The sequence below is a fragment of the Cryptomeria japonica genome, chromosome 11 (assembly GCF_030272615.1).
Source record: "Cryptomeria japonica chromosome 11, Sugi_1.0, whole genome shotgun sequence".
Lineage (NCBI taxonomy): Eukaryota > Viridiplantae > Streptophyta > Pinopsida > Cupressales > Cupressaceae > Cryptomeria > Cryptomeria japonica.
In genome coordinates, this window is record NC_081415.1 from 712,321,263 (window position 1) to 712,336,555 (window position 15,293).

Here is a 15,293-nt window from a genome sequence, read left to right on the forward strand (position 1 = left end):
TGTTTCCTGAGGAATCCATCAAACGACAAGACAGAGTTCATGTCCCATCTAGAGTATAATAGCACACCAGCTTCCTTAAGCAATTGTCTTCCCTTCTCAGGTGTCATTTCTCTCATCACAAGATCCATCTCTTCTTGTAACTTTTGAACCTGATGCTCTTCTTCACTATTTCTCATGTTATTCCTAATTTGAGATCCTTTATGTTGATAGAGGAATGCGGTGAACTCCTTGGAAGCAATGAAGTCACTATCAGTAATGAAATCCTCATGCTCGAGGAATCTGATGTTAGCCAGTTCTCGAACATTCAGTTGTCCTATTACCAAGTCTATCAGTGTATCCACTACATAACCAGGGGGGTAATCCTCTCGAGGAGTGAATGGAATGATGCCAGATGTGGAAGCAGGAGACATATGAGCCAAAGGCTCTGTATTCCTAATAGTATCAATGTAATCCCTAAAAACATGAGGCGGGACTCCCTCAAGTATTTCCAATTCATGCTGCATAAGTTTGTTGGCCAACTCCAAGGGGTCTTCAATCTTTTGTAGCACATTCTCATCCATTTTCCTTCTAAAAAGCTTCCATTTATAAGCCTACATTGCTTTCTCAAACTTTATTCGCTTCACTTTGGCCTCTTCTCTACCAATGTTCTTAATGAGGTCATCTGGTAGGTAAGATTTATGCTTTCCAGCCTTCAGCTTTTGTGATGACCGTGCTATCCTTATGTATCCTTCAGGATCAAAATTGGGCCTTGGATCCCCCACAGCCATGCCATAATAATCCAATTTTGTCGGCAGCAGGCCATAACTCTTTGAACTTTTCACAATAAAATCTGAAAATACTAACAACCCAGGTACAATTGATTGTTTCCCATGGCTTGTCAGATGTTCTGTACTCACTATTGACAGTTGCCTCACAATTTCCAGACAAGCCACTCTGTTAGGGACTGTAAGTGGTAGTAAGTATGGTCTCCCTTTGAACCCGTATACCCTCACTTGTGTGCAGTCTGAAAAACAATACCAATCTCCCCAATTGTGTTCAATTGAGGGATCTTCAACGAAATCTTTTGGTCTTAGGAATCTTTGAACCTCAGGTGCAGGGGCATGATCGCACAGGCATCCCAATAGTCTATATAATGGCTTGACAAAGAACTCCTCAAAATGCCAATATTGATTATTCACATACCTTTGGTCCCATGAAGAAACCCATAGTTGCACTGGTTTTCTCATCCCATCATTGCCATATGTCCTGACACATAACTCTTCTGGCCATAACCCTTCATCTTGGCCCACATACAATAGCATATGCATAAGTAAGGAATAATGCTTGAAATGAACATTGATGACATCCCCCTTTAACTTTTCTAACCCATGATTCAAAACCTCAACCAAATAAGCAGAAAAATCAAAGAAGTGGTGGTCCTTAGACTGCAAATCGGCACAAATGACCATGGCTGCAATATCCATCAAAGGATGGGCTTTTATCCCTAGCACTTGGGCAACACGGTAATAGGTATACTTGAAATATGGATGGAAAGAGTTGACATCATAGGGAGCTTTGTCATCCTGACCTAGTGGCACTAAGGACCCTGCATTCCTAGGTCTATGTATAGGGAGTCTCCACATTTTGTAAATGTTCTCTAGGTTAAAATATTCACTTGTTAACTTCTTGAGGTCAATCAATTCTTCAAATCCCCAATCCAACTCGAACACAGTGTCAATAACCTCCTTTGTGATTGAAAGAATTGGCTCACCCATGTAGTTATATATGGTCCTGGTTTTAGGGTCATAATTGTTTGCCAATGCCTTCATGAGCTCCACATTCACGAATACATTAGCCACAACTAACCTTCCTAAGTTTAATCGCCATAAATTGTTGATAGGTTGAGGGGCAACTCTTCTTTTGTACCCATATATGAATAATTCATACCCTCTCAATTATGTCCATTTGTCTCCAAGATCCTCAAACCGGTCCTCCAGGCCTTCCTCATCAGCTCTAATCTTCTTGGACCTCAAACTGGATGATGGGCACTGGTCAATCAGGTCTTGGGCCAAAGAACGCCCTTTCCTTTTCTGTCTTTTAGGTTTTTCTTCTGTAGCAATAGGTTCTTTTCCCTTTCTGGTCTTATTAGTTTTAGATGATGATTCCATTTGAATTTTAAAAAGAGGTATGTGTGCAAACAACTTACTTGGAATTACTGAGCTTTATCTGTGAATTCGCCCAATTCCTGCTTTCAGTTCGTTGCCTGTGAATTCCTTAATGTTGTGTCCTTTGATGTTGATCCACTACTTATGGCGTATTTAATCAATTAGTAATGGCTGTTTTGGACAACGGTCACTCGGGCACACGTTCGAATTTAATGGCGATGTGACCTTTCGTGGGATTTGTTTCTGATTTTTGCGGAAATCAATAATCATTTCGATGAGGATATGTCTTTCGATCATTTGTTTCTTTAGTCCATCGATCTCTTTGTTTCTATCAACAATACTTTTATTTCGAATATTACTCCGATCAAGTATTTTTTCCCTTCATCGAAATACTGTATTCGGTCAGTATGGCTGTCTCCTCATTGAAACATATTTGATATCCATCAGGTCTTATGTCAAAGAAATCTTGGGCTTTGGCATCCTACTTTATTTTTCCATTGAAATACTTCTTTCATCGATATCACTATGCCCCGTCAATGAATGAGTCTATTATCTCACCGAAGCTTTTCTTTATTTTCCCTTATCGTTCTTCACCGATAAAGTTACATTGGCAAAACCACGCATATCGAGAACATGCCTTTTAACCTCCTCGAAACCTATATCCTCATCGATATCTTTTATCGATGTAGCTTCCTTTTGTCTGATCGATATTATTCTTTCGATGAAAACGCTCCTTTCAGTGGGTCCTTTTTATGTTGCATCGATAGTATTATTTCCTCGAGAACTTTTCCCGTCGATGAAGACCCTCTCTGCTTTCTTCGATAACTTTTGTCGATGAAGTTATTATCTTCGGTGAGTCCTTTCTGGAATTCATCGACGTTTCCTTAATTCCTTTGATGGCTCTTTTATATCGATGAGACATCGCTGGGTCTCATCGATACCTTTTATCGATGTAGCTTCCTTTTGTCTGATCGATATTCTTTCGATGAAAACGCTCCTTTCGGTGGGTCCTTTTTATGTTGCACCAATAGTATTATTTCCTCGAGAACTTTTCCCATCGATGAAGACCCTATCTGCTTTCTTCAATATCTTTTGTCGATGAATTTATTATCTTCGGTGAGTCCTTTCTGCAATTCATCGGCGTTTCCTTCCTTCGATGGCTCTTTTATATCGATGAGACATCGCTAGGTCTCATCAATATCTTTTATCGATGTAGCTTCCTTTTGCCTAATCGATATTATTCTTTCGATGAAAATGCATAATCAGTGATAATAATTATTACTTTTTTGATAAAAATTATCATCGTCGGAATTACGACGAATACCAAGCTTTCGACCGACGACTTCTTTCACCGTCGGCAAAGTCCATTGGTTGTCGAATTTCCGACAGGCATGGCATCGTCGACCAATCCGACGCTGAGTTTTCGACGGTGGATTTCGTCAACACTCCGACAAAAATTCGTCGCAAATCCGACAAACTCTCGTCGAAAATTAGCTCCGAGTGTACTAGTGAAGGCAAGTTGATATTGATTCTAGAGGTAGTGATTGATTTTCAGGGAGAACGCTCCAGGAAAGAGGATTATCAAGGGGCACTTAGTGAAGTGGAAGAGCTTGCCAATGGAGGATGCTACATGGGAGAGTGAGCATATTTTATGGCATTCAAGTTCATGATTGGTTGAGGACAAACAATATTGGGGAGAGAGGATTGTAATGTCCCCTTTTTGGACCTAGTTCACTATGATGTTTCCATTAGCCTATTATTGGGTTCCCATAGGCTAGGTGGATATGGTTAGGGGACTCAATTTTCTAAGGAGAGCTCAAGTAGTGATTTTAACTGCATTCCAACGAAGTTTCTATTTTTAATAAGTGTTATTTTTAGCACTTGATCTTGGCTTTTATCTCCTTTCAATTCAAATTGTAGTGGCTTCTAGTTTTGGCCTTGGTGCATTCTAATTTTTTTAGGATGTTATTTGATTTTATCACTTAATCTTTTATAAAGTTACTTTATGACTTAAGTGAGGGTGATGGGTTCATGAAATTTGTGCCCCTTTTTCAACACCTATTAATAGGGTTGTTACGTTATATTGGGTAGTGAGCTCAATGAGTTTTTCTAGCTTTGTTGGTTGAGGAAAAAATCTATCTTCTAGGTACCAGTTTTGCACAGTGATTTTGACTTTATAGATGATTTTAGGTTTGAATAAGGTTAAGATATTCTCAATTTTTTAATATAGTTTTTATGATTTTGGTGTGATGTGTGCTTACTTGGAGTGTGGTTTGAGGTTTGGAGAGTTTAGAAGCCTTTGTAGTGTACTAGTGTGAAATTTCTAAGTGTTGGAGTACAATTTTTAGAGATACTAGATATTACTTTTTTTCTCATATCTTTGTGTAATTGTTAGAAATCATTCTACATGTTATTTCTTTGGAATCTCCATAGTTGACTGACCCTTTTTGGCTATTCACATGAATTTTTTGGTGAAGTATTTGTTTTTAGAGCCAAATCACTCCTAAGAGGTACCATTCTTATTGCTTTTGGTTTTTAGACTAAACTCAAATTTGCACTTGATAGAGGTTTGCAATCTTCTATTTGAGGTGCCCTTGCATTATGGATTGTCTTGTTAATGAGGAAGATGATATTAGAGTAGATTGATACTTGTACAATAAGTCTTTTATGAGGAGTTTGAATAAGTTTATTGTTCAAGTGGAGAACTAAAAATGCATTGTTTGGCTTGTAATCATGTCTGCTATTAATTTCCCATGACTAATTTCAAATAATTGTTCAAAACTTTCTAATATTGTAATCGAGATATTAAATGATTTGATGTAATGAAAAAGTTATTCTCTTTCAATGTTTTGCTACTATCAATATATGCAACCATGATGATGAATGAAACACAAAACACAAACACTTTTGCATTTCTGTCTAATTTTATCAACAAAACCAAAAAAAACTCAAGGGTGGTTTTACACTTACAACTTACAAGTTTTCAACCCCAACTTCTTATAATATAATCTTGTATGTATGGGCATATAAACTAAGAAATGATACATATGCAAACTTCAATATTATTATATATACAAAAGGAAGTGAAAAATAAGGACACATGCAAATAAATGACCTTATACCCTACTTTATATTATACCTCCATCTAAGCGGAAAAAAAAGGACAGTATGCATCCAAAACCTTGAGAAGTCTATAACGAAGTTCCTAGAATTGTCTTGATATGATCTTGGATGGTGTATTGATGGTTTGATGTGTGATGATGAAATGAGTTATAAGGTTTAAATATATAGATGTTGAAGATGAAGGATGGATAGTTGATATTTCATTTCAAGATCAATGGTGATGGATTCATGAGAGATTAGGGTAGATGAAAAATTGCCAAGTAGCAACATTTTATTAGTTCACTTCAAGAGAAGGAGGATTGAAGAGATATAGGGGAAAGGACCCAGTAGTTGAGCGGGTTCAATTTCTTGTGATAGAAGTTGTTGATTTAACATCCCATACTTGTTGATTTAATATCCAACTTTTGTACAACATTGCACCAATAGTTGTATGATAAGTACGAATAATTGAATGAAATATATCATTTGTTGTGAAAAGTAACCAATCATGTGATGCCACATCAGCTGCACAAGTATTGGGGCCCTTTCGCTCAACTATTGGTCTCACTTTTTGGGGGGGTTGTTTTGGACACCTTGGCAAAAAACATGTTGATGTGGCATCATATTTGATGATGTGGCCATAAAACCTTATTTATAAGCAGGTGATTTGCCAAGTAAGTTGCTGTAAAAAATTCGGAGTGACTTGAAATTTCTACGTAGGATTTCGAGAAGCGCAAAGTTAGGGTGCACAACTACTGGGTCCTCTCCTATAAAGGGCTAAGATTGGTTTTAACAAATTCAAGACTTGAGATCAAGTCCTCTCACTCGTGTAAGAGAATGCATCAGGAAGAGAGCTACTTATTACGATTTTTCTCTAACACACATGAGAAAACAATGTCATCTCACACGTCTAAGAGCACATTAATAAGGAGGACCTATGACAGTGTCCTCTCACATGTGTGAGGATGCATAAGGAAGTGGAATGGGGACATGTAACTCCTTTAATATAGTTAAGAGATCAAATGGGAACAAGGGATGAAGACATATAGATCCTCACACAGGTGTAAGAGGTCACATGAAAATGAAGATGTAAATGTCCTTTCACACATGTAAAAAAGTCAAACTTTGAAATTGAAGGTAATGATTGAGAGTTGGGATCAAGGGCTAAGCTTTTGTACTAGATGTGATTAATTAATTATGTGATGTTCAGGGATGTGCAATGGTTAATTGATTAATCAATTTGTTTTAATCAACAAAATGGATTGAGGTATGAAAATTGAGGAATTAAATAAATTATTTGTAAGATAAGACTATAAGGTTAGGTTTAATTAAATAAATGTCAATTTATTTAATTAAAGGTGAGGAATAAAAATAATAAATGAAATAATTAAATAAATAGTTAATATTTATTTAGCTAATATTTGGAATAGGATAAAGTTTAGTGTGGTTAGGTGTAGACAACTTTCAATGGGTAAAACTATTTAACACCATACAAAGTATAATTGTTATGATACCACTTACCTAAGGTGTCTTATGGTCCACTAAGGATGCATACCTAGCAAACTAATCATATTATGGCAAAATCATATTTCGAATGATGAGAAGTCAAAAACTATATTAGTGTAATGTCTAAGGGAAAAACAAAACAACGGAGCAATTAGACACTTCAATAAGAAATGGGATAAGTTAAGTTGTATCATGTAATAGTTTTGTGCAAGATCCAAGAAGTCAAATTTGTTGTCAATACCTAAGCTATCCTCATGTTCTACCCCTAAGCTACCTACTTAATTACTTACAACTAATTATCTAGTTGAACTAAATTGAACTAGACTAGGTTATATTATAATGAATAATAGTAAATAATAATATACATGCAAGAGGGTAATGAGAAATTTGGCAACTACAAAGCCAAATGTTACTCCAGTTTTGGTTAGTTTTCATTAAATGTGCATGACAATTTTGAGGAGTTGGGATGTCACATTATTACCATGTATTATGTAGGTGATAACTAGGCCACTAACAAAGCAGTGTAAGCATGTATGGTTGATGACCAAGTTATCAACTCTTAAATGTTCCCAATTCCTCTTGGATCACAACTAAAATTTTGATTGGATGTGATTAATCCTATCGTGGAGAAACTAGAATCAAATCAAAGAATTTAAGATAATGATTAAATGAAAAAAAGGTAGATATGTAAATGTAAGATCTAATAACTAAGATAATGTGCTCATATTTTAAAATTTTGTGGAATAATTATAATGAATAATAGTAAATAATAATATACATACAAGAGCGTGCTGAGAAATTGGGCAATTACAAAGCCAAATGTTATTCCACTAAGTTTTAGTTAGTTTTCATCAAATGTGTGACAATTTTGAGTTGGGATGTCGCATTATTACCAAGTATTGTGTAGGTGATCACTAGGCAACTAACAAAGCAATGTAAGCATGTATGGTTGATGATCAACTCTTAAATGTTCCCAAATCCTCTCTCAAAAACTTAGCCAAAGAAGCAGAGATTTTGATTGGATGTGATTAATCCTACTGTGGAGAAGCTAGAATCAAACCATAAGAATAAGATAAAGATTAAATGAAAAAGATATGAATATGTAAGCTCTTATGTACTCATATTTTAAAAATTTTTGTGAATGTCTTGTGTGGAGAATCTAGAATCAAACCATAAGAATAAGATAAAGATTAAATGAAAAAGATATGAATATGTAAGCTCTTATGTACTCATATTTTAAAAATTTGTGAATGTCTTTGTGCTTGGTTACTATTAGAAGCATTGAGAACATGAGCTACCAAACATTGCTAATAATTGGCTTGAGCATATAGCATGGTAAAGTAAAGATGTCTGTAAAGAGACAAAAATTCATCTTACAAAAAGAATTGAAGAGGTGATTGTAAGAACATAGATACTCAAGGATAATGTCAAGTTTCCAAAAAGCATTGATGAGGTGACCACGAGCTCGAAGATTGTTAAGGATAAAGTTGAGGTTAAAACCAAAAATTGAAAATATCATCATAGGTGAGAAACCAACCCCATTACAACTATTGAACTTAGATTCATTCTAATAACATAAAAATTATGTCACTAATGTTATTATTGTAGACGTTTTGATTCTATTAAACATTGCTTAAATTTGCATTAAGTAATCTAGAGAGCTAAAATATATTGTTGCTACAAGATTGCATTTTGCATTTTTATTAGTACTTTGAAATGGTGATTATTATAAATCTTATCACTTAATTTTGTTACTGGTCTAAACTTAATGTTGTATAGAATTAAAAAACATAAAATTAAACAATGTAACTAGAATAAAATATACATATACATATCAGATTTTTTAATCTTACATCTATATAACTTTTCAAATATTTTTGAATTGAGGGTAACATTAGAAGTTATTTAGCTAATTTCCTCTTCAATTTTCCAAATAGTGTGATTCTAGGAGAGAAAATTATTGAAATCATGTTATACTTCCCCCACTATTATTCGTTTTATTTATATTTTAGAATTATAAAAGTGCAAATTACTTCTTTTTACAAATATCCTTTATGATATCCGATCCATAGAGGCGAACAAGTTATAGGCACATGGCATGTCTTCAAAGAAAGGAAAAGAAATTTAGAATGGAGGGTCTGGATTTGGCTCTGAACATTCAAACAAAGAACTGCGACCATAAAATTCTAAACATTAAAGTTGTACTCTTTCAGGTGCTGTTATTTGTTTTTACAGCTCCAAGTTTTAAGTTTTATGTAACATGGAAAAGGAAAATTATGGATCAGCTTCAACAAATTAAAGAACATTTACAATCTGATAACAATGTTTGTCAATGTAAAGTTGCTCAATATATAAAATGAATTTTTCTCTCCCGCTTTGTACTCATGATCAGACAATGTTTAATTTCCTATAACTACCAAACATCCATTCTTTATAATCTGCTTTGATTCAATATAAAAAAAAATACCTTATTCTTCACAGAATTCCAGGGAACCTTTCTTTTATTTTAATTGATTAGTATGCAATGCATATTACACAATTGGATAGAGATGAGAAATTCTTATCGTACAAGCTCTACAGCCATTCGAACTGGAGAGACATAAAAGATTTGAACAAAAAAGCTAAAATAGTGAATTGTAAGTGGAGACAGTTGCATAAAGCGAAAGAACTCCAACGATCAGTGTAGGAAGTAGTGTTACGTTGAGAAGTAGACCCCGCCCTAGATATCCTGCCAATGTAATCGTGACATCTGCCACCACGCGAGCCAATGTTCCAGCTTCTGTCGATAGCAATCCACCATTATATGTTCCCCGCGCAAGCCTTGAAGACATGACCTTAGATAACAATGAGAGGTTTACACCTGGAAATATCCAAACATTATAGGAGTTTAGGCATTATTTAAAATACCACTGAGAAATCCATAGAAATAATGAAAACCCCAAACATTCTACCAGAAATTATTAAGTATCCAAATTTGACAGAGAAAAATAATATTCTTTCCGAAAAGAACACATTTGGGCATGAACAACAGAGTAAATCAATTGACATGTAATTCAGTGACGGGTGGATTTCCCCACAAACAAGTGACTGAGACCCCAAAACAAGGAAAAGTTTATAATCACAACTAAAGAACAGTGACTGTTTCTACTAGCACGTTAGTCCTGCGCCACTCAACTCTTGCTACAGGAAAGGTGGATATTTAACAAATATTTAGAACAAACCAAATTAACTAATCCAAAAAATTGCAGTGTATTAATTATTAACAACATTCGTTGAGGCCAAGCCATGACGGGTTTATCCTTTTTAGAAACAACCACGCACATGACCTAGGAAACAAGATGAAAGAGTAATATTCAATACTCTTCAAGCCGTAAAAGGGCATACTAGTATAAGAGAGGTCATTCTGATTACAAAAGACAAATTGTATAACAATGCCAGATTCAATTGCATGTTCATTTTTGTAGCATCGTAAATGTGTCCAATTTCATAGCACCTATTTTAGTATTCCATCTTTATTGTAATTAATTAATATTTAATTCAATATTATGGGTCTTATTCCACTTTATTACATCATCACTCTTATTTAGGCTCTTAATTTTAGGTGTACATTTTATCATTTTATCTTGATTTGTCCTTAATCCTACCTCAATTTCAACTCTCACAGCAGATTTCACATATTTACACATCTTGGTTTGAGCCACCAAGCTGGATTTAACATTAGTATCACAATAGCTCGCATCCCTAGAAAATCGATAAAAATTGATAAGACTAGGTCGTTGGGTTACCTAGTCTCGAACTTTTTTCCCCAAATTTTGGGAGGATAATTGGGCAGTCTTATCCTATTCATATCTAGCTCTATGGGAAAATATATCAATTCTAAGTTGGCCTAAAGGTGATTTCAATTATAAAAATCCTATATAAGACATCTTTCTCAACACATTTTCACCCAAAGCAATCAATTATCTATCCCCATCATTTGTGCATCTGTAAAGCATTCATTATCAAGCACTTTCAGAGATCTTCAAGGCTACATATTCATCATCAAGCATTGTGGAGCAAAGTCATGTCAATTCTCATGCAAGCATTTGTGTGTGATTAGGGTTTTGTCATGTTCATGCCATTTCATACAACATTTTGTCATTACATTCAAAGAGAAAAGCATCATGCAAATCTGAGGTGCATCTATCTAGCATTTTATTTTAGTATTTGCATTATTTCATTCAAGCTTAATTCTTAAACTTGGGTTTGACTTAGACAAACCCCTATCCCCAACAATTAGTTGTGTTTGGGAGGGTTGATAGGATTCACAGAGATGAATTGGTTCACCTTTTGACGACGAGAAATTCGGAGGACCAAGGCAAAGAGCAACACGGTCCCAAAAAATCAAGTCAAACTTTTGGGAACCGATCTGAATCATCTTCTTCTACTTAGATCTAGGTTGGTGTCTCCATACGACGACTATACCTCGTTGTTTATGCTCGACTTCTTCAATAGTCACCTATTTTACCCTAATTTCAGCATTTTCACAATTCAACTTGGAAAGAGGGAACCAAACCCTAACTAGTGAATCTAATAAAAAATCTCAACCCTTTCCTTAGTTGGATTGAGGCTGGATATATTGGATTCACCCCTCTTTCAATGTATTAGCTAATTTGGTTAATTGGTGGTCTTATCCTACTTGGTGAAACCCTAGTTCCAAATTACACCTTACATTTTGGTGAACCCGACTTCTTTCATGCATAAAAACCTTAATTTAGTTTCCTAAGATTGACTTGTGGGTTGCATAATTGTTCAATTGTGTTTTTAAATCTAGTTCATTCTTCCATTGCATCTTCTAATTTGCATGTTTCAAAATAGTAAAAATACAAAAAAAAGTATAGTTCTTTCATGCATTGTTGCATGAGTTTAGATTAGTCCTTTTATGCTTTATTTCATTACATTTGCTTCTTTCATTGCAAGTTTCCTTTTTCTTAAATTAGAAAACTGTCAAATTTGTTTTTGCACGAGGATGCTCTTAAGTCAAGCAAGGATTTAAGATATATGAAAATCCCCTTTATGAGCCTTTCAATGATTCCTATCCCAAGTTTTCTCTCCCTAAAGAGGACATATTGATGCAAGACCATTGGAGAATGGTGTGGATTATTCTCTTAATATGTTCCTCCTCCATGAGGGAGGATGATATTATGGTAAAAGAAGGTGATATGAGTGAGAATTCCTTTAATAGCACCTCACCTTGTATTCATTTCAATAATCTTTCCCTTATATAAGCATAAATGAGACATGATTGTCCCTGTCCTAAGGTTTGTCATGAAGATACTTTAGAACAAGAGGATAATGCCATTTCCCATCATGTTTTCAATGCTCTCTCTCCTAAAGATGAAGAACCTAACCAAGATCAAATCAATACCATTCATGTTGTTGAGAAGCCTAAGGGTGGAGTGAATCATCAATCTGATTATCATGCAGTTTCTTACACATAATAATGAAGTACAATATACTTTGTTAGTTCCTACAATCATTTCTCCAATTTGGACAAATACACAATCTCCTACTAAAGATGTTCCTAAAGAAGAACTCATGGAGGATGATTGGGGGTCATTAGATTTTACACCTTTTTGTTGAAAATCTAAGATGCCTAAATTTGATACTCAAAATCTTTATCCTAACACATGTCTAGAAATTGATCGGACCTCTTTAAACTTCAATCCTCCAATTCCACCTAAGAGAAAACCCTCTCTTGATCCTACACATGGATACAATGGACAAGTTTTAGGATGTGTGCAACAAAGTCTTGAAAGTAATGAGAAATCACACTTTTCTAATGAAAAGCAAGATTTCCAACCTCTTCCTTTGTCAACATCCCCTCCATTGTCTGGTGAATTTACATCTTCTCATTTCCATATGGCATTACAACAAGATAGTGTTTTGTCCCACCCTCTTTATGTCAACTTGATTTCTCTTCTCTACCCTAAACAAAGACATAAACTTCAACTCAGTACCCAGGGACTAGGGCGTCCAACGCCCCTGTCCCAAGACCAAGGCACCCAACACCCTAGTCCTACTCTTCTCTACCCTAAACAAAGACATAAACTTCAGCCTGGTACCCAGGAACCAAGGCACCCAGTGCCCCTGTCCTAGGACCAAAGTGCCCCTGTCCTAGGACCAAGGTGCCCAAGGCCCTGGTTCTCCCAATGTAGATCCAAATTTTAAGGTTCCTGTCTAGACTATTTCAAAGTCCATATTTCCAATTTGCAGCTCCAAAGACCATAAAAATAACATAAAATAATAGTTAACGATAGATGGCATATTTTTCATAAACATTTCAAATAACATTCAAGCTCCTATTATGTTGCTCCTCACCCTATGGCACTATTTCCTTTTTGGGTTGCATTCTTCATAACTTGATGTCCTTTCTTGCATGAAATGGTGCGTCTCTTATTAATAACCTCTCCTTAAGGGGGATGTGATCCTTCATCTTAATATTTCCTTCTTTGAAGATTACCTCTTCTTTAGAGTTGCATTTAGCATATCTTGATGTATTTTCTTGCATTGAATATTATTTCATTTGAGTCATTGTGCATTTGCTTACGACTAATCTCTCCTTAGAGGTTGTGTGTGTAATTCTTCTCATTGTCCCTACGCTTGGGGGGCATTGATCTTTCTTATCCTTTCTAAGGATCTACTTTTCCTTTGTTGAGTGGTGTTTGCTTATGATTTGATGTCATTCCTTGTGTGAAGTTGTTTTCTCAAGGATTCTCTCTCATGCAAGAGGTGTGTATCCTTGACTACATCTTTTACACTTGGCAATGTATAACTATTATAAAGAAATCCCTCACTTTAGGTCAAAAGTGTGTCATCCTTCATCAAGAATCCCCTTTACCTAGTAATAGGTGGAAGGTAGGCATTCTTGTTCCCCTTCCTTTTCTTTTGGTAGAAAATGTTATGTTTGTTCAAGAAACTCCTCTTTGAGGTAGATGTCTTTTGAGAAAAGATCTCTTCTCCTCCAAGGATTCCCTTTACACTTGTCTTATCCTTGCTTATAAGAGTATTGCTTCTTTAGCTTCGATTTATGAACATTGTTGCCTAAAAGGATATCTCCTTGGTGTTGAAGGTGGGTATCCTTGTTTCTAGCTTCCTTAAGACACTATATTGTAACAATTTTTCAATTTCTTAAATGGGGTGTTCATTCTCGAAACCAAAGCAAACAAACTCTTACACAAGATTCTTCATGCTTGAAACTAGACACAACATTTATGTTTTAAACGACGTTACACATTCTCAAAATCAGAGAAAACAAACTCTTACATGAGATGTTCCCAATACTAGACACACATTTGCATTTTCATTTCATGTCTTACATGGATTGTTGCATGCTCAAAACCAGAGAAAACAAACTCTTATATGATATACTTAACACCTGAAACAAAATAGTTGCATACACAACCAGATGAGTGGAACTAGCAAAACACAGCTAGACTATTCCTACTCTCCTCCCCAACATGGATCACCTAGAAAAACACAACTAGAATGTGTATCCATGCCTCACTCTTTTCTTTTCATCATGAGCTCATAGCTTTGCTATTTATAGTTCATGGTTGATGCGTGCTCTTTCTCTTTTTATGTGATCACGTGCATTCTTATTAGTGGTTCAAACATTTTGATTATCGAGGTCTTTACGACTAGTTGACTTGAGGTCCGTTTTTGTGGTTTTTAGCTTTTGTGTTGTGTGTCCTTGCATGTGATTGTGTGAGTTAAGATCCTAAGATTGGGAGCTTGGTTCCTCGAAATTAGTGATGTCTTATACTCCATGTGATCTCACTCCTAATTGCTCCTCTCTCTCATCTTTTTACTTTACTGAGAGTATGACCATAAGTTCATACTCTGCTAAAGTGGAGGCTAAATGTAGCGTCGTAAATTGTACGCTTTTATTAGTGTGTCCAGTTTCACACTCTCCTAGCACTTATTTTAGTATTTCCTTTTCCTCTATGCATTATAAGACCTTTATTGTAATTAATTAATATTTAATTCAATATTATGGATCATATTCCACATTATTACATCATCACACTCTCATTTGGGCCCTTAATAATTTTATCTTCATTTATCCTTAATCCTACCTTAATTTTAACTCTCAAAGCATATTTTGTATATCTACACATATTGGTTTGAGACATCGAGCTAGATTTAGCATTAGAGTTAAGATAGCTCGCATAACTAGAAAATAAGAAAAAGTTGATAGGACTAGCTCACTATGCTACTTGGGCCTAAAAAAATTTCCCCCAATTTTGGGAGGATAATTGGACAATCTTATCCTATTCAAATCTAGCTCTGTGCGAAAATATATCAATTCTAAGTTGGCCTAGAGGTGATTTTGATTATAAAAATCCTATATAAGGCATCATTCTCAACTCATTTTCACCTATAGCAATCAATTATCTGTCCCTATCATTTGTACATTCGTGAAGCATTCATTATTAAGCATTTTCAAAGATCTTCAAGGTTGCATATTCTTGTGGAGCAAATTTATGTCAATTCTCATGC

The 15,293-nt window shown here is 35.2% G+C and overlaps 1 protein-coding gene across 9 annotated transcripts in view; it reads right to left on the reverse strand.

Annotated features, from left to right (window-relative positions):
• Positions 1 to 9,015: 9,015 nt before the first annotated feature.
• The window catches only part of LOC131061325 (SPX domain-containing membrane protein At4g22990), a 103,238-nt gene continuing 96,960 nt past the window's right edge, over positions 9,016 to 15,293 (reverse strand). For all 9 annotated transcript variants that reach the window (XM_057994963.2, XM_059213787.1, XM_057994957.2 and 6 more), the window contains one exon: positions 9,016 to 9,612. In XM_057994963.2, coding sequence (XP_057850946.2) covers positions 9,374 to 9,612 — 239 coding nt within the window. In that variant the 3' untranslated portion in view covers positions 9,016 to 9,373. The remainder of the gene's footprint in view (positions 9,613 to 15,293) is intronic.